Below are 18,824 nucleotides of genomic sequence, written 5' to 3'. Positions count from 1 at the left end.
AAAGGGAGGGGCAGGGGCAAGAGCGGGGAGGAGAGGAGAGGAGAGGGCCCCGAGCTGGCGGAACGAAGGCAAACAAGCAGAGGGAAGAGCCGAACAAAGGGGCTGGGGTGCACACACTGATTTACACTGTAAGCTCCTAGGGGCAGGGACTGGCTTTTAGTTGTGCATTTATACAGCACCTTGCACAGCGGGGCCTGAGCAATAACTGGAGAGCCCCAGGTGCTACCTGGATTCAATTAAATAATACACATTTACACAATGGCTGCTGCAAAAGGAAAAGCTCCAGCCAGGCACGCACCAGCCCAGGGCAGGAGGAAACACTCACACGCGCCTGGAGCTTTAAAAAAAAAAACTACAACTCCCAGAAGGCCGTCTAGCCAAGGAACACCCGTCCCTGCTCGCAAAGCCCCCTGGGAGTTGTAGTTTGTTGGTGAGCCGACGGGGTCGTTCCCCGGCTCCTGCGGCTTGCGGTTGCTATGGCGACCCCGGGGTGTGAACACGTGGCGCGGGGCAGCCCGAGCAGCCCTGCCCGTGCCCGGGAGAGAGGCAAAATCGAGGCCCCGGCTTCAGGCGGAGCGCTAGGCCGCAGATCCCGGGCGGGGGGGTATTTAAGGGCCCCTTTTAGGGGGCGGCCCCACGTTTGCTCCCCCCCCCCGGTCGGAGCCATGGCGGGGGCGGCGGCCTGGCTCCGGCTCTCGCTGCTGCTGGCCGGTGCCTCCTGCTGCCGGGGCGGGCTCACCGTCTACCTGAGCAGCTGGGCGGTGCAGGTGCCCGCGGGGGCCCGGGAGGCCGAGCGCCTGGCCCGCAAGCACGGGCTGCTCTGCCTGGGGCAGGTGAGGGCGGGGGGGCTACTTGCCCGGGGCGGGGGGTAGTTGGGAGGAGTGGGGGGGGGCAGTCTGCAAGTTCCCCCCCCCAGCCCCAGCAGCTGGAGAGGGAGCAGCCCTTTTCTCCCCACTATTCCAGGCTCCTGTGTCCCCCCCAGCTCCCCCTTTCCTAGAGAGGCTGCCCCCCAAATCTCCCCCCCCGCCTTCCCCCTGAATTCCTCTTCCACAGGCCCTCCCCAAGAAATGGGGGGGGGTGGAAGAGAAAGAAGGGTGTTTATAAGAGCGGGGGCTTGCAGAGGGATGCACCCCCGTCCCCCGAAAAACACCCCGACGAGGGATGCACCCCCGTCCCTCGAAAAACACCCCGACGAGGGGTGCACCCCCGTCCCTCGAAAAACACCCCGACGAGGGGTGCACCCCCGTCCCTCGAAAAACACCCCGACGTTTGTTCCCCTGATGGAAAATCTGCTGGAGAGAGCCAGGGAGCTGCCTGATGAAAGGCTGCCCTGCTGCAGACGTCTGAGCTCTCTGGCTGGCCATTCCAGTTGACTATTCCAGCCGTGAAATTACAGTGCAGGCCACAGGACTAAGTAGGAGGCTTCCAGCCACCCCTGCATTGGTGCCATTTGATGTGGCAATCTTTTCCTCCTGCCTAGCTTGTCTCTTCTGTATCCATTTTCCTTCCCTCCCTCTCCGTTTTCTCTCTCACGTCTGTATCTGAGGCGCTTTTATCCGGATCTATTTTTATTTTAGATGAGGGCATACTAGCATCATTACCAATTCCCCCTCATGCGGTAGCTCCAGCTAAAAGCATACAGCTTTGACAACCTAGGCAAATGCATCTTTAAAGAGAAGCTCTAGACAGCAAGGTTGTTTAAAATACCACGGACGTTGAGCGTGTTCTCTTCCACCGGGGGATTTGCAGTGAGTGGCAATTGAAGAGGGAAAACAAGTTTGATTGGCTCCATAATTAAGTTTTGGTTTAAAAAAAGGTGCTTTTACCAAAAAAATCCAAGACTAATGAAAACATGTCCCTGAAACTTTTAATCATGTAACAATAACAGAATTCTTGCTTTTTCAAACACTGCAGTCCATGGCCGTCTTCATTGGTCCCTGGTCTCTCTGGATGCATTCTCTGCACCTTTTTATTTAGATTTAAGTGTTTTAGTCCCTAGATTGAGATTTGGGGCCCTGTTGTGCTAGGTGCTGTACAAACATCTAGTAAATGACAGCTACTGTCCTGAAAAGCATGCAGTTACATGAGCTAACACGAAGCCAGCTGCCAGTGGACAGGTACCTGAAAGAAAGCTTTATCTCTTTTTAGTTCTAAATGTCCCACAGCCACCATCCTCTGGCCACGGGCTGTCAACCAAGAGATCCAATTCACCTTCTCTGTCTGTATAACCCATTTTAGGCTTTGAAAACCAGCAGTTTGGTTACAAATGGTCTCCCCTCCCCACCTTGTCGTTCAACTTTCGGTTGTACCAAAACAAGCTCCACCTTGATTTGCCGACACTTTAGCCATCCTCCACGGAGCTTTTTTTGATCACACAATGGCTTGCCCTCTTCATAAAACCCTAGGCAGGAGGCATGCTGGTGCTAGATGTCCCACCAATTCAATGTCACCTTATTCTGACTTCTTTCCAAATCCCATTCTCCTCTTTTGCCCCTTCTTTTTGATTCCTCTCAAGTCACTCTCTGAATTCACTCTAGGATTTCTAACTGTCCTTTATACAGTACTAGGTGTTCTATATTGCACTATTTCAGAAGACCCTGCGATCACTCCCTTCTTTCCATTCGCCTTGAGTCTGGATAGTTGAACATCGGTTTGCCCCCTTCCTTGTTTTGTTTTTGTTTTTTTTCTCCACAGTATGACTGTGACCAGGTAATATTTCAGTCACCCACCTAACCATTATCCATGTAATGCTTTGCTAAGTAACAACCATTTGCTGTTACTATTGTGTAGGCCTGTCTTCAGGGTAATTTAGTTGCATGGATAATCTAGTTTTGAGCTGAAACTTGCCACAAAACCTTTTAATCTCTTAAACAGAGAATCTGGGTTTGTAATCTGACGTTACAAGGATTGCCCCTTTATCAGCTCTACCTCTGTACCTTTTCCTAGCTTTCTGCTGCAGCAGCCAAATGGCCTCATCAAATATTTAAAAGGCTGTGCAGATCCTTGTCTTGCTTTGTTCGCTTTAAAAGACAGCTTTTGCTAATTAGTTGTGAAACCAGCTCCCTACGGATGGTGTTTTCAGGGCCGGGAGCCTGTCCTTTGGGGAGAACAAAATTCCATTCTACACTCACCGTGGTTTCACGTAGTGCCCTGTGATTGAGTAAAATGGAAAATGGATGGACCCACCCCAGTGAGCTAGCGGTTGGCAGCTTGATCTCCATTAGCTCTCCATTACTCTGAAACAAATTCTAAAATCATACAGGTAAAGGTAGAAGTGAAATTGCTAATGCAATAGGCCAGATAAAAAAATAAAGCCATGGTCCTTAACTCAATTAAGGGTGGGGTTTTTTTTTGTTAAAATACAAAGAAAATGCACATGTTTTATTTAAATGATTGTACTTTTAAAAATACAGTGTTTTATGGAGTTAATTCAGATTTCTTAAAAAAGGGATTAACATTTTTCCTTTTAATTTTTTTAGTATATTTTTTTAAATGAGAATTGCATCAAGTGTATATTTTTTTCTTCACCCTGTAAATTCTTTATCCTTCACTATATTTTGACAAAAATGGACTACGGTCCATTTGGTTTCCAGTAATGTTTTCTTCTAGTTTTCAAGCCTTAAGCTCTGATTTAGCTGTGCCAAAACAGAGCGCACTGCCAGATTTCTCCATTTTATCTTTTTTCTGTCAGGTTGAGGGAGAAGCAATCTAATTCCAAGTTCCTCCTATTTTTCTTGTTCATCTTGGTTCAGCCTCTTTCAACATTTGCTTGGTTATATCAGTTTTGATCTGGTGATTCTGTCTCTTTTCTGTTTGGTTTTATTAGAAGCAATCCCATTCCAGGTACAGCCCATTTTCCTGGCACAGTCAAACCCTTACGTTGCTTTAAGTTATGATAAGAGGAAGCTGGATACCGAATTTGGTGGTCCTGGATCCTACCATTTCAGAGGCATTCTTGATCAAACAGACTCTCTAAAATATATAGTAGAAAACAGAACAGAGTGCTTACAGGGAGGAAAAATTGAGCCTGTGCATGCAGATAATGCCAGATCCTGCGTTTTGTTATGCTGAATGGCATACGTGGTTAATTTTCCTGGTGGCTTCTGGTTGCCACCTGTGTCCAAGCCTTATGTGTAACTCTTCTTTCTGCAGATAATTGAAGGGGATCATTATTACCATTTCAAACACCGAGGCATGGTGCAGAAATCCCTGAACAGACACTGGGGCTGGCATGTGCATCTGAAAAGAGAGCCCAAGGTGACAAGTGTGATTTCTGAGGGAAGCACAAAAGAATTACAGCTTGCTCGAAAATGTGCTTGTGGGATGTTAGGGCTAGCAGGAGCCATTTGTATGCACCTCGTTTGGCCGCCTGCATAGCACAGGCTATGTCTAAATACTGAGGATATCGTTGGCTCCCACAGTTATGTGTAAATACTGCTGATCAGGCACCCATTGAGTGGCATTGCTGTGCTATCAAACCAGCATGTTGTCTTGAATTCAGGGCCCCACTCACCCATCCCTGACATCTGCTTCAGATGAAAGCAAAAGAACTAATAGCATGTTACTATCCACTGTCTGTTTAGTGGAGGGGCTTCTTTGGTCCCAGCGGATAATCAGATCTGTAGCCTGAGGACCACTCGTCCTTTTATCATGAGCGATTGCAAATGTTATTTTTCCTAGCTCTCGAGGCAAACCTTGGATGTATTTTAAAGATCTCCTCCTTCGTTTGATACCCCGTCATTTACAATGTCTGTTACAGACTTCGGAACTAGGAAGCAATAGAGCATCTTTTCTGTTAGTGTTTTGCCCCCACAGATGAAAGCATCAGGACGTGAGATCTACTTCAATGGCTACAGAAAACCTCCAGGTGTATGATTAAAATGGCCATTCCACCAAGCTTGGAGGTGTACTTGGTATGGGAAATGTACAACGGGAGGTGAAATCCGTCACTGGGAGTAGACAGACGAAGAATGAGCAGCTTTCCCTGGCATTAACAAGGGTGACTTCTCTCCATCTAGGTCCACTGGTTTGAACAGCAAACACTGAAGAGGCGAACAAAAAGAACCATTGCTGTAGTGCCAACAGATCCTTGGTTCCATAAACAGTGGTACATGGTAAGAATTTATATGGTTACCTCTTCCTGGTACCCGGATCCTCCTCTCTACTCCGCTACCGTATCCTCTTGTTTTAGTGGGTGGAAAGGAAGTGTTCTCTAGTGGTTAGGGCAGGCAGCTGGGTGCCAGAGCTTCCTGGCTTCTGCTCTGATTGCTTGAGGAAGTCACGTCGCCACTGCATGCCCTAGAGGTAAAATAGGGATCATATTGATAATAAAGCAGACCAATATCTATCACTGGAAGTTTTTAAGAGCAGGTTAGACAGTTACCTGTCGGGGTAGGCAAATACCGGCCTGCAGACTGGATCCAGTCCCATAGGGTTAGCCCTTGGTGGATCCCCACCGCTATATTTACCTGCGCCTCGCCAGGTACGGGTGATTGCCACTTCTGTTGGCCACAGATCATCACTCCCAGGAAATGGGAGCTGTGGGAAGTGGTGTTCTGGTCCACGCCACTTCCCGCTTCTCCCATTGGTTGTGTTCCTGGCCAATGGGAGCTGCGATTGCCGGTACCTGGAGAGGTGCAGGTAAATATAGCAGTGGCAGCCTGCCAGGGGGGACCTCGACTGTGTTATTGCCCACCCCTGGTCTAGATAGTACTTAGATCTGCCTTGAATGCAGGGGATTGAACTGGATGGCCTTTTGAGGTCCCTTCCAGTCCTACAATTCTATGATTCTTAAATGAGACTTGTAGCTCACAGTCCAGAGGGGACCACTGTGCTCGGAGCTGGTGTGTTTATTGTTTCAGAACAATGACGTCCATCCAGACCTGAACATCCTCACGGCTTGGAGCAAGGGGTACACCGGCTTGGGTGTGGTGCTCTCCATCCTGGATGACGGACTGGAAAGGGACCACCCGGATCTGTCTGCCAACTACGTAAGATCGACCTGAGACTGCCCAGGCATCTCAGTGCTGCGCCCTCCGCAGCCAAGTAGCTTGGGATCAGTCAGCTATAGCCCATTGCCAGGGCCAGATTAAGGCATGGGCTAGCCAAGCAGCTGCCTGGAGCGCCAACCTATGGGGGGCGCCTAATGGCAGCTATAAGGGGCGCTGTGCTGCATGCACCTTATAGTTACCATCATGTGCCGTGCACCCAGCTCCCGGATCGCGGGCTGCAGGGCGGGGGCTGCGTTAACCCCCGCAGCGCCGGCCAGCAGCGCCCTTCCCCCTGCGGCCGTGGGGCCCTGCATGACCAGACTCAGCCAACCCCGAGCGGGCCCGGGCTGCATGCCAGTGGCAGTAGCCAGGCTGGGCCGAGCCAGGCTTGGGCGTCCTGCCGCCGCCAGCTCCACGTGCCCTCCCCCACGTGCCGGGCAGGGGCGGGGCTGTACATGAGCCCTCTCCCAACCTGGGGCGCAAGTAACCTGTCTGCCCAGGGCACCGGAATGGCTCGGTCCGGCCCTGCCCGTTGCTTCTTTTCAGCCTATTCCCTGCAAGGGAGAGGAGCAGCCGGGAAAGGACCTTTAGTCTGGGGTGGCGGGGCTCAGCTCTGAGGACCTCAGCACGTTGGGTGGCTGGATTGACAGCGAGGGAAATATCAGCAGTTTGAAATGGCTCCGATAAAAGAAATGCCCAAGCCCAAAGAAACACGAGATGTCATTAGAGGAAGCTGCATCCCCGCACATGGCCAGAAACCCAATGGAGAAAAAAGCAACTGAATCTCCTTAATAAGTGATCGTTTATAGTAAACCTCGTATGTCTTCTCAATAGCACCGGTCTTGAGTTGACTTCTCCTTCCCAGCCACAGAGACAGCATGGACTAATGGTCAGAGCACTGGGATGGGATTCAGAACACTGGGCTTCTATTTTAGCAACCGACTTTTTAATCTCCTTGTGCCACCATTTCCCCGCATCTAAAATGGGGCTAATGACACCAACTTTCTTTGTAGAGTATTAGATAGTCTAACACTCCAGCCAATGCTCAGAGTAGCATCAGTTTAGCCCAAAGTGTGATTCTAAGCAGCCCTTGGCAAGCCAGGGTAAGTTGGTGTAGGACTCTACGTGGATTTAAACCAGTTTTCTATCCGTGTAATTTGAAGCTGATAAAACTGGGCTTAGCGGTCTACAGAGCTGCGCTGATTGAATCCAATCCTGTTCAATAAACAGCTTTTACATTAACCCAGCACTGTTGGTGTGTGTGCAGATAAGATCTTCATTCTTGATGGCTGACCGGGAAGGGGCAGGGGACTGCTCTGTCTGAATATCACTGAGGCAGTAACCCAGTGGACTGAGCGTAGGGCAAGGGGCCGGGAGGCCATGTTCTAATCCTGGCTCTGCTACTGAGTAGCTTTAGGTAATCCCGGTTGTTCTGTCCTTCCAATAGGAGTTAATAGATTGTTAGGACAGAAGCAACGGCTCATCTCGTTTGCCCTCCAACACTGGTCATAGGCTTTCCCGGGATTAACACCTGGGATATTGCTTACTAGTGCTCCACGGGAGCACGTGCAAACACTTGTGAAGAGCACTCACAATGCAGAATGCTACCCAGAGGCTGCTGCTTTGCCTGGCGGGGGGCTTTGTTTAGGCGTTCCAGAAAATGTCTGCTATCCCCCGTAACTCAGACTCACTTTCTAAAGCAGTAATAGAGATGTAGCCGTGTTAGTCTTTGTCTTACTGAAACAGAAGACAGGCCTATGCAGCACTTTAAAGACTAACAGGATGGTTTATTAGGGGATGAGCTTTCGTGGGCCAGACCCACTTCCTCAGATCAAATTATGGAAGAAAATTGGCACGACCATATATACCAAAGGGATACACTCAAAAAAGGTGAACACATGTAAAATTGACAAATCCGATTATAGAACAGAGGGGGGGAGGTATCATTATCTCATAGACATTAACCTTCCCCCTCACGCCCCCTCTGTTCTATAATCTGATTTGTCAATTTTATATGTGTTCACTTTTTTTGATGGTATCCCTTTGGTATATATGGTTGTGCCAATTTTCTTCCACAATTTGATCTGAGAAAGTGAGTCTGGCCCACGAAACCTCATCACCTAATAAACCATCCTGTTAGTCTTTAAAGTACTGCATAGTCCTGTCTTTTGTTTCTAAAGCAGGGCCTTCTCACCCTCGCATTCCCTCTTGCTTCAGGATCCCCTTGCGAGTTACGACTTCAACAGCAACGATCCCGACCCGCAGCCTCGTTACAACCTCTGGGACGAGAATCGGTGAGTTCCTGCAGCAAACCGGGGAGGAGCTGCTGCTGTTCGGGGGATCCGGATCTGAACCCCTTGCCCGGGGGATTCTCTCTCTGATGGCAAAACTCATCACCTGGGTCCTCCTGATGTGTCATGAGGTTCACGCCTCGCGTGCAGCGACAGGCGGAAGTGGACTCTGTCCCGGCCCAGTGAAAGGCTGGTGGTACCAAGCAGGCGTGTTCATGGAACGGAGCCAGATGGTTCTTCCTACCTCTTTGTGTCTGTTTCCCCTCACAGCAGGATTGAGTCCCTTTCAGGCCATGACCCCAAGCAGCGTCTCCGCTGGAGTAAAGATGTTACGATAGCGCTGTCGGTCTGGCAGGCTCAGTGTGGGAACACAGGACACTACGTAGCCCAGAGAGCCCAGGACCTTGGCTCCCCAGCTGAGTCAATTAGGAGGGTCTGAACCTGACTTCTGGCCCTTCCTCCTCTCCCAGGCTCTGTCTGCATTACAGGCTTCTTGCACAAGAAGCTTTCTGTGGAAGAGATCTTCTGCAAAAACGTCTTGCACAAGAGCACGTCCACACTGTAAAAGTGCATCCAAAAAGCAATACGCTTTTGTTCAAGAGAGCGTCCCGTCTGCATGGAAACTCTGATTGCTGTTTACAGAATGGCCACCAGGGCACCGATGCTTTTTTCAATTGTCTCTTTTTGCACCAAAAAAACCCGTTCCCCGTCCACACACACCTTTTTGCACAAGAGCTCTTGCACGAAAAGGAGTTATTCCTCCTAGAAAGAGGAATACCTACACTGGAAAAACCCCTCTGCTCTTAAACACACTTGTGGTGTGGACGCTTTGAATTTTTGCAGAAAAACAGCTGTTTTTCTGCAAAAACTCTGTAGTATAGACATAGCTCCAGTGACCAAAGGCTATGCCACCTGGGCCATTGGGCGGGGGGGGAGGGGGCGACCGCTGGGTGATTTCGGTGGCTCTCTGTGTCCTCCCACCGACTGCCCCACTTACCTCGACTTAACCGTGACCCAGAAGCGACCCCCCCAGGTAACTTAAGGAGGGACCGTCCCTGCTGTAATGGGATGTTCCAGGGAGAAAAGAGCTGCTGGTCAGGGTTGGCATGGCGAGGCGTAGCACAGGGCGGGAATCTGGCTGGCCTATATGGCTGTGGTGATTCCTCTCTGTCCCTGTCCATCAGGCACGGGACGCGCTGTGCCGGAGAGGTGGCAGCTGCAGCCAACAACAGACTCTGTGGCGTCGGCGTCGCCTACAATGCAAAAATCGGAGGTAAGCAGCCTGCTTCCCTGGAGTGACGCTTCTCAGGTAGCAGGGTACCTGGGAAGGGAGCCCCCGGACCTTGCCCAGAGCGCGGGGGAGAGGGGGTGCACAGCTCCAGAGCCGGGGCCAGGCTGTACTGCATGAGCACAGTTTTACTGGCATCTCAAACCAAGCTCTTGCATCCACCCAGCCGCACCTATCCTCCGAGGCAGCACCGGCTAATGGATTCAGCACAGCACTTGAGGGCAGGAACTGCTGAGCTCTGAGTCCAGCTCTGCCGATTACGCACTGCACGGTTGTGGACAAATCCGTTAGGGCCTGATCCTTGGGTGGTGGGTGGAGGTCGGGCTGGGGGAAGCAAGCCCTTAGCCCCGTCCCCTTCTGCCCTCACAGGAGCCAAGCCCCTCCCACCACAGGGACAAACCTTCAGCCCCCCCATGGGAGCCACCCCAGCCTGGAGCAAGGCCCATGGCCTGACAAATTGATTTTTTTGCAGCAGGAGCAAGTGGCTCCCTGTCCATTTGCAGCCAGTGGGAGTAACAGGTGCTCGCTAGATCTGAAAATTAGATCCCTTCACCCCTGTAAAAGAGTCAATCCACCATCCCTGCCTCCCCACCCTGTGGAGAAGGAATTGATCCTTGCCAGGCCATTGTGCTGAGTGCGCCTGAAGCTGGAGCCTCGCACAGCACTAGAGGGAGCCCTTAGCTGCTGGAAAGGGATCAGTGGAGCCCTGCGACTCCGAGGAGATCCGCCCTCTAGCTGCAGGTAGCTGCCTCTGCCTGTCAGAAGAGCTGTTGGTTAGGATGAAACAAAAGACAGGACGATGCAGCACTTTAAAGACTAACAAGATGGTTTATTAGGGGATGAGCTTTCGTGGGCCAGACCCACTTCCTCGGATCAATATGTGGAAGAAAATCAGCACAACTATAGATACCAAAGGGATACAATCAAAAAAATGAACGCATGTGAAATTGACAAATCAAATTTTAGAACAGAGTGGGGGTGAGGGGGGAAGGTTGGTGTCTGGGAGGTAATGACATTAGGGGTGAGAATTGGGGAAGCTATCTTTGTAATGGGTGAGATAATTAGAGTCTTTGTTTAAACCCATACATAAAGGCTACGTCTAGACTGGCAGGATTTTCCGGAAATGCTTTTAACAGAAAAGTTTTCCGTTAAAAGCATTTTCGGAAAAGCGCGTCTAGATTGGCAGGACACTTTTCCGCAAAAGCACTTTTTGCGGAAAAGCGTCCGTGGCCAATCTAGACGCGCTTTTCCGCAAAAAAGCCCCGATGGCCATTTTCGCAATCAGGGCTTTTTTGTGGAAAACAAATCTCTGCTGTCTACACTGGCCCTTTTGCACAAAAGTTTTTCGGAAAAAGACTTTTGCCCGAATGGGAGCAGCATAGTATTTCCGCAAAAGCACTGACAATCTTACATGAGATCATCAGTGCTTTTGCGGAAATTCAAGCGGCCAGTGTAGACAGCTGGCAAGTTTTTCCGGAAAAAGTGGCCAGTCTAGACACAGTCAAAGTGTCAAATTTAAGCATGAATGACAATTCTGAAGCTTCTCGTTGAAGTCTGGAGTTAAAGTCTCTTTGAAGCAATATGCATGTTTTAAGGTCATTGAGGAAATGGTCAGTCTGGCTGAAATGGCAAGCAACAGCTTTCTCTCTGTGAGAGTCTTATGTCTGTTTTGTGTGCGTTGATTCTTTGGCGAAGTGTCTGAGACGTTTGTCCAATGTACATAGCAGACGGACACTTTAGGCACATGGTGGCATAAATTATACTTCTGGATGAACAGGAATGTGTGTTCTTGATCTTGTAACTAGCATGGTTAGGTCCAATAATGGTGTCAGCAAAATAAATATGTGGACAAAGCTGGCACCGGGGTTTGTTGCAAGGGAAAGTTCCAGGGTTGGTATTAGCGTGATATGTCCTGTGGTTGTTGGTAAGAATCATCCTGAAGTTAGGTGGTTGTCTATAGGAGACTATGGGTCTGTCTCCCAGAGCCTCTCGGAGTGTAGTATCCTGTTCCAGTATAGGTTTTAGTTTATTGATAATGCGTTGGACAGGTTTAAGTTGGGGGCTACGGGTGATGACAAGTGGTGTTCTATTGTTGGTTTTCCTAGGTCTGTCTTGAAGTAGATGGTTTTTGGGTATTCGTCTGGCTCTTTCAATTTGTTCTTTTATTTCTCTGGGTGGGTAATTGAGGTTTAAAAATGCTTGGTAGAGATCTTGAAGTTTCTGGTCTCTGTCAGTGGGATTAGAGCAGATGTGATTGTATCTAAGGGCTTGGCTATAGACGATGGATCGCATGGTGTGTTCTGGATGGGAGCTGGAGGCATGTAGGTAACTGTAGGAGTCAGTGGGCTTTCTGTAGAGGGTGGTGTCTAATTTTCCATTGGTGATTTGTACTGTGGTGTCCAGGAAATGGATCTCTCGTGTAGAATGGTCCAGGCCGAGATTGATGGTGGGGTTTAGGTTGTTAGTCTCTGTGGAACGTCTCCAGTGTTTCTTGGCCATGGGTCCACATCATAAAGATGTCATCGATGTAGCGTAAGTAGAGAAGGGGCAAAAGGGGACAGGATCTGAGGAGTGTTTTATGCATCCCGCTGGAGACGCCGGCCTGAGCTGGAGTGGGAGGGGGGTCTCTGGCTGGCTGAGCCCTCTGCTCTCGCCGCCCTCCCTTCCCTGGCCCCACAGGTGTGAGGATGCTGGACGGCCCCATCACGGACATTGTGGAGGCTCAGTCCCTGAGCTTCCACCCCCAGCACATCCACATCTACAGCGCTAGCTGGGGGCCGGAGGACGACGGGAAAACAGTGGACGGCCCCGGGATCTTGGCCCAGGAAGCTTTCTACAGGGGGATTGCGAATGTAAGTGGCTGGCTCGGTGCCTCTGGCAGGAAGGGGTGTGTGTCGTGGGACAGACCTTGGCCCCCGCCCCCCACGGAGGCAGCTCCCAGCAAGGCGTCATGGGCCAGTTCGGGAAGGAATTCTGCCCCCCGGGAATGACCCAGCTCTGGGTGCTTGGTACCTGCCGGCTATTTTTTGCCTTCTACTGAAGCGTCGGAGCCAGCCTGTTGCTAACGGTGAAGCTAGCCGGAGCCTGGCGTTGATCCAGTACGAACAAATGTGGGTACCAGCCCCGCCCTTCCCGTTTACTCCCATCAGCCTCCAAAATAGCCCCCCTGTGCTGCACCGTAACATTGGGTTTCCATGGAAACACGGTCAGCTGGAGCCAGGACGGAGGCATGTCAGTATCGGGGGTCCCCACGTGAGTTGGGAGGAGTCCTGTGTCATATTAGCCCCCTGTTACCACCCCTGCTTCTGTGCCGACCCCTCCAGCTCTCACCAGCCCCTGCCTGCTCCCCTCCCCGCAGGGACGCGGCGGCCTGGGCTCGCTCTTCGTCTGGGCCTCCGGCAACGGCGGCCTCCGCTATGACAACTGCAACTGCGACGGCTACACCAACAGCATCTACACCCTGTCTGTGGGCAGCGCCACCGAGAACGGGCGGCTGCCCTGGTACAGCGAGGCCTGCGCCTCCACCCTCACCGCCACCTACAGCAGCGGCACCAAGGGCGAGAAGCAGATTGTGAGTCCCCTCTGCCCGCCCCTCGCGCAGGCGGCAGGATGGGCCCCAGCCTCCAGGCGGCTCAGCGGGGAACCTGCTGGCTCCGGAGTCCTGCCGTGAATTTCAGCCAATCCAGGCCAGTTCCAACCCAGGAAACGCTGCCGCACTCAATGTGTCCTGGCGCCTCTCAGCCAATTCCAGGGCTTCCTAACCCACCCCCTCTCCCCAGGTGACCACGGATCTGCGGCACCGCTGCACCGACAAGCACACGGGCACCTCGGCCTCTGCCCCCCTGGCTGCAGGGATGATCGCGCTGGCGTTGGAGGCCAAGTAGGTAGAACCTGCGTCCACACTGCACTCCCGCCTGCTAAGGCTGCCCCTGCCTCAGACACGTAGCCTCCACCCCGCGGGGGTCTGCTAGGACCAAAATAGCTCCCCGTCACGCCAACACAAGCAAACGCCGGATCCAGTGGGGGCAAAATAGCTCACAGCAAGGTGGGTTGTGCAGCCTCCTCTCCAGGGGCCCAAATCTAGTGTCCCCTCCCAGCTGCCTCAAGGAAGCCAGCTGATGGGTCTCCATCCAGTCCGAATGCCTGGGTGTCCACCCCACCATCTGCCCTAACCGGACCCCTTGAGAGAAGCAAATGAAGTACAGGTGCTCATAGGGTTGCCAAGTGTCCAGTATATACCTGGATAGTCCGGTATTTTCGCCTCCTGTCCAGTAAAACTATTCAGAAAATACTGACACCTCAAATGCCCGGTATTTTCTGGGGGGGTTTCCCCGCCAGGAGGCGAAAATACCCGACCCCTGGCACCCCTCCACACACTCAACAACCAGGCCTAGCCCCCGGACTTCCCCTCCCAGACCCACCTACTTACCTGGTTCCGCAGGGAAGCTGCTTTCTGGCTCGATGAAGAAAACAAGATGGCCACTGGCCAAAAAGCCTAAAGACCTGAAGCAAGGGGAAGCAAAAGCCTTTCCTGGGTCTTAGTGCTCAACCCCTCCGCTGTTCCTGTCCCTATTCTGACTCTGCCGCACTTAAAGGGGCCATGCTGTTTTAGTCATTTATTTACTTATATTTGCTCAACAACTTTGGTCTCCCCCTCTTTTTCCCCCTTCAACAGATTTTTTTCCCTGGTGTTTTTTTTTGGGGGGGGAGGGGGTCAGTATTTTTGGTTAAACCATCCAGCAACCCTAGGCACTCAGCTTATCTATTCTGAAACGCAGCCTCCCCAAAGCACCGGAGGCCAAGCAGGGACCGGCTGGAGAAAGCTTTGCCCTGACATGAACCGGAATAAATGGCCAAGGGAGGGTGTGGAGCCCCCATCACTGGAGAGAGTGAAGAGCTGGTTGGACGGACACCTGTCAGGGAGGATGTAGATGGTGCTTGGTCCTGCCGAGAGGGCAGGGGACGGGCCTTGATGGCTCTCAAGGTCCCTTCCAAGTCTAGTATCCTGTGATCCTATCACAGTGCCCGTGGATGCATGTGCAGGTACCCCCTGCCACCCCTTTTAGACCCCTAAAGGCACATCAGCCTGTGGATAGAGGAGACCTCTTTTCCCAGAGTCCTCCTTGTCCCCAGCCCGGCGCTGACCTGGCGCGACATACAGCATCTCGTGGTCAGAGCCTCCAAGCCCGCCCACCTGCAGGCAGAAGACTGGGCCCTGACCGGAGTCGGACGCAAAGGTGAGTGGGCGCAGATGGCTCGGGACCCGGGGATCCTATTCCCGCTCGCCGCGGCATTAGCGAAGAAAAGGTCTGAGGCCCTTACCCGACTTCCTCCGTTGCTGATTGTCCCTTCTCGTGCCTCAGCATCCAGGCCGCCTGCCCCTTCCCTGCTTGCTGGGGGGTCTAAGAGCTCGTTCTCACCAGCCTGCCTGGCAGCAGAAAGCTCCCGGGAGTCATGGCTCAGCCATCCAGCCTTGGAGCCCATTGACCCTTCCCTGGGCTGGGGGGGTGTTTTGCAGTGAGCCACCATTACGGCTACGGACTCCTGGATGCTGGGGATCTGGTGGACCTGGCCAGGAAGTGGACGCCGACCGGGCCCCAGAGGAAGTGTTCGGTCAAAGTTATCTCCGCGCCCCTGTAAGAAAAGAAACCTCGTTGGAATCGGAGCCCTGCTGTTGGGCGGGGGTGGGGGGAGGGGATCCTGGCGGAAAAGCCCTGCCGTGCCCAAAGCAGGAGCTAGGAACGACGTCCGGAGGACGGACAGGAGCCCTCGGACTGGGAACCAGGCCTCAAGCACCTGCTGGACACGTTCAGACGCCACAGCGCTTCCGGGGCTCCCGCTGCTGCAGTTACGGAGGTGGTGGCTGCAAAGATTTAGCATCCCTCAGATTCATGGGGGTGGAGACTAGAGCTGGGGTCCCTGGGGGTCCTTCCCTTCCCCCCCAGCGTGATCCCCATCCTCTGCTGCCATTTGCTGGACACACCAGGCCTGATGCTGGTCCCTTTGTGGATCCGTTAAATACCACTGACGCAAGCGGCTTTGATAGCAGACTCCCCAGTGCCTCGTCCCACTGGCTTTCTGGGACCCCTGTGGGGGCAGGTGCCTTCACCTGCTCCTCTTGTCTCCTGGCAGGAAGATAGGCTCGAAACTCACAGTCAGCAAAAATGTCTCCACCTGCCTCAGGAGGGCCAGGCATATCCGCTCCCTGGAGCACGTCCAGGTCCGCGTCTCCCTGAGCTACAGCAGGAGAGGGGATCTAGCCATCTCTCTGAGCAGCCCGATGGGGACCACGTCCACCCTGGTGGCCGTCAGGTAAGGGTAGGCAGACCCCTTCCCTGGGGGGCCTGCAGCGAGCCGATGGGAATTCCCTGACCAGGGCGATTTAAAGCCAGGGAATTCCCATCTGGCTCCAAAGGAGCCGCGAGGCTGTGCTAGGAGTCCTCAGCCTGGGGCCACACCCCGCCGGAGGGTCGCCAACAGGCATTAGGGTTACAACCATCCTGCCCTTCGCATGTTGCTGAAGGCGAGGGGGTGGGGCGGGCCCTGCTGATGAGGCAGATTGTGCGTCTGCCTGGAACCGTGGCACTGGGGACATCAGCCCTGCCACCCTGGAACGGATCCGTGGTACCCGGTCTCCCACGGTGGCCAACGCCGACTTCTTCAGTGGAAGCCACCAGCCTCCACCATACATGTCCTAACGGGGGCAAAGGCTCCTTCCTGCCCCTTGCGTATGCCCAGAAGAGCGTCCCCCCCGCAGGGCCGGCTACTCTGCCAGAAAGGCAAAGGGTTACGGCAGCCGGGTCTCTCCGGCTCGGAGCTGCTTGAAGCTGCCGTCGTAGGAACCTTCCACTTGTTCGGGGCGGGCTGCGGTTTCCGAAGTGGATCTCGTGGCTGACAGGTTTGTGCGTGTCCCTTCCCTCGCCCCCGCCAGGCCCTACGACACCAGCACCCAGGGCTACAAGGACTGGTCCTTCATGTCCACGCACTTCTGGGACGAGGACCCCCGGGGCACCTGGACACTCTTCCTGGAGAACAAGGGGGATCCCTACAACACAGGTGAGCCCCAGGTCATGCAGCCTGACGCAGGAGCCCTGCTGCAGCCGCTCCGCTGAGCGCACGGCGGTCAGGACCCAGAGTTCAGGCTGCTGCAGGGATGCGCGTGAAGACCTAGAGGGATGATCCCCTGTGGGCCAGCAGACTTCCAGGCAGCAAGGTCTCTGCCTGGGTTCGTGAGTGACGGTGCAGTCACAGTTCCCACAGGCATCCGTGGCCACCCCCAGCTCTCCCCATGAACACTCTGCCCGAGTGACTCCCCTTCCCTGGGCACCCTTCTTTGCTCTCCCGTTTGTCCCGTCTCCTGCACCGCGTGCCCCCAGGGCCGGGGCTGAGCTCCCGACCCTGCTGGGGGGGTTAGCGCTAAGGAGGTGGTGCCTTCAGCGCTAGGCGGGGCTGCGGCTGTGAATCGCCGGGGCATTGGCTCACCAGCCCAGCCCACACCCAGAGGTCCCAGGGCCCACCTGCAGCGCCCTGCTGTGCCTGGGGCCAGCCTGTCCGGGATGTGCCCGTGCGGGCGTCTCGCAGGCTACTCATGGCCTTTAGGGTCCTTCCTGGGCTCCCCAGCATTGAGTCTGAAGCCTCCCCTCTCCCCTCCCCGCAGGGCTCCTCACCAGCTTCATCCTGCAGCTGTACGGCACGGACGAGGACATGATGGCCAGACAGATCGCAGCCTCCGTCGTGAGCGAGTGTGCGAGGCGGGACGCCACGGGGGCGTGCGAGGGTGAGTCATCCTCCTTCGGTCCAGCCCCGGCACCACCAGACTCACTCCGCAGTAGCCCTCGAGCAAAGTGAAGGGTTCTCGCCTGCTCTCCCGATACCTGCCCTCCCCCGGGCAGGGAGCGCTCTGCCCGCCGGCATCGCCTCAGCTCGCCTGGGAAGGGGCCCTTGTCGTACTGGGGTGAGCTTGGGGAAGGGCTTCACGTCAGCCTTGTCCTCCCTCCCTCCCTCCCTTCGCCTCAGGCGCCAGGAACGCGCCACTGCTTATCCGCCTGCCTCTCTCTCTCCCCTGAGCCCCGGGGTGCCCTGGTGCCCCAGGCTGCAGGTTGGAACTAAACCCACCTCAAATCCTTGCAGGCCCGGGTTCGAATGCTGGCACTTACCCCGGTGTCCTGCAGAGAGAGGTCACTGGCGTGGCCACGTCTGGGAGGAGACCTCAAACGCTAAGGCCCAGACTTTCCCGGGCAGCTAGGCGCCAAACCGTCTGGGATCTGAGCCTGGTCCCTATTGTTGCGGGCGGGCGCCAGCCATGCCAGGGCCCCTCCGTCAGGGCTGCAAGCCCCCTCTACGTCAGACTCTGTGCTACCCCGGAGGTGGCTGCATCGCAGCCTGACCCAGTGCGGAGCCGGAGGTGCTCACGCTAACGTGCCCCTCTCCCCACAGAATGCGCCAGCCCCTTCTACGCCTTCCAGCACCTCTGCCTGTCCTACTGCCCTCCCCGCTTCTACAACCGATCCAAGCGGTCCCCCGCCCCGGAGGGGAGCCCCCACGCCGCCCAGGTCTGCGCCACCTGCCACCCGTCCTGCTACACCTGCCGGGGGGCCACGGCCAACAACTGCACCGCCTGCCCGCCCTCCTGCACCTTCCACGAGCCCTCCCACTCCTGCTCCCCGCCGGCCTTCACCGCTCGCTTTCCCAGCCCGGTGGCCGAGCACCGGCAGCACCTCGCCTTCCTCCTCCTGGCCATCCTGCTGGGCGGGGGCCCTCTGCTCGTGGGCCTGCTCTGCGTCGCCTACCACGGGCTGGCCCTCGCCGCCTCCCGCAGGCAGCACAGGGGCCCCCACCCGCTGCCCCCCACTGCTGGCATGGGAGGGGGCAGGCAGACTGGCACTCGCTCCAGAGGGACTGGCTGCTTAAAGGAGCCAGGGCAGTTGCAGGCTCCCGGGCCCCCAGCGGAGGGCAGTGCTGGCCACGGAGCCCAGGCCCTGCTGCTAGCCCCAGAGCCTGCTGCCAGCTGGTCTTTGGATTCCGCCCCCATGCCTGGGAAATAAATCAGCTGTGGCCAGTCAGAGTTACCTGTTCTCTCTTGCTGCCTGCTGGTTGGACGGGAGTCACGGAACAACCTGGCCCGCATCCCGGGGGGGGGGGGGGGGGACACGGGACAGGGGCTCCCTCCCGTCCTGTAGCTTCACTAGCAGGACTGGGGGGGGTTTGCTGCTTCAGCTGCCCGGCGGGTGTGTTTGCCTTTGCTTTCCCCGGCCC

At 54.7% G+C, this 18,824-nt stretch overlaps 1 protein-coding gene and 1 long non-coding RNA gene across 3 annotated transcripts; one reads left to right on the top strand and one right to left on the bottom strand.

Moving 5' to 3' along the window:
- Positions 1-172: 172 nt before the first annotated feature.
- PCSK4 (proprotein convertase subtilisin/kexin type 4) lies at positions 173-18,631 on the top strand. 2 transcript variants are annotated; one of them, XM_075902703.2, is made up of 15 exons: positions 173-833; positions 4,153-4,257; positions 5,019-5,114; positions 5,862-5,990; positions 8,208-8,284; positions 9,466-9,554; positions 12,249-12,421; positions 12,928-13,140; positions 13,349-13,449; positions 14,685-14,806; positions 15,088-15,205; positions 15,702-15,881; positions 16,501-16,625; positions 17,227-17,346; positions 18,006-18,631. In XM_075902703.2, exons 1-15 carry the CDS (start codon positions 477-479, stop codon positions 18,611-18,613), a joined length of 2,613 nt encoding a protein of 870 aa, XP_075758818.2. In that variant the 5' UTR covers positions 173-476; the 3' UTR covers positions 18,614-18,631. The 2 variants fall into 2 exon arrangements, with proteins under 2 accessions (XP_075758818.2, XP_075758820.2); XM_075902705.2 differs by having other exon boundaries at positions 175-833; positions 14,703-14,806.
- On the bottom strand, positions 4,251-17,376 carry LOC142818995 (uncharacterized). The gene is made up of 4 exons (XR_012896681.2): positions 17,237-17,376; positions 14,892-15,203; positions 5,135-5,298; positions 4,251-5,042 (listed from the first exon to the last, which is right to left on the bottom strand). It is a non-coding gene; the product is annotated as an uncharacterized LOC142818995 (long non-coding RNA).
- Positions 18,632-18,824: the final 193 nt, after the last annotated feature.

The sequence above is a fragment of the Pelodiscus sinensis genome, chromosome 32 (genome assembly GCF_052426305.1).
Source record: "Pelodiscus sinensis isolate ZL-2025 chromosome 32, ASM5242630v1, whole genome shotgun sequence".
NCBI lineage: Eukaryota > Metazoa > Chordata > Testudines > Trionychidae > Pelodiscus > Pelodiscus sinensis.
The sequence above is the reverse complement of the archived record's forward strand: the minus strand, read 5'-3'. Positions and strand labels throughout refer to the sequence as shown.

Coding starts and splice junctions, on each gene's coding strand:
- PCSK4 (XM_075902703.2), top strand. CDS start 477: ATGGCGACCCCGGGGTGTGAACACGTGGCGCGGGGCAGCCCGAGCAGC. Junction 8,285..9,465: donor AACCTCTGGGACGAGAATCG/GTGAGTTCCTGC, acceptor CCTGTCCATCAG/GCACGGGACGCGCTGTGCCG. Junction 9,555..12,248: donor CTACAATGCAAAAATCGGAG/GTAAGCAGCCTG, acceptor CTGGCCCCACAG/GTGTGAGGATGCTGGACGGC.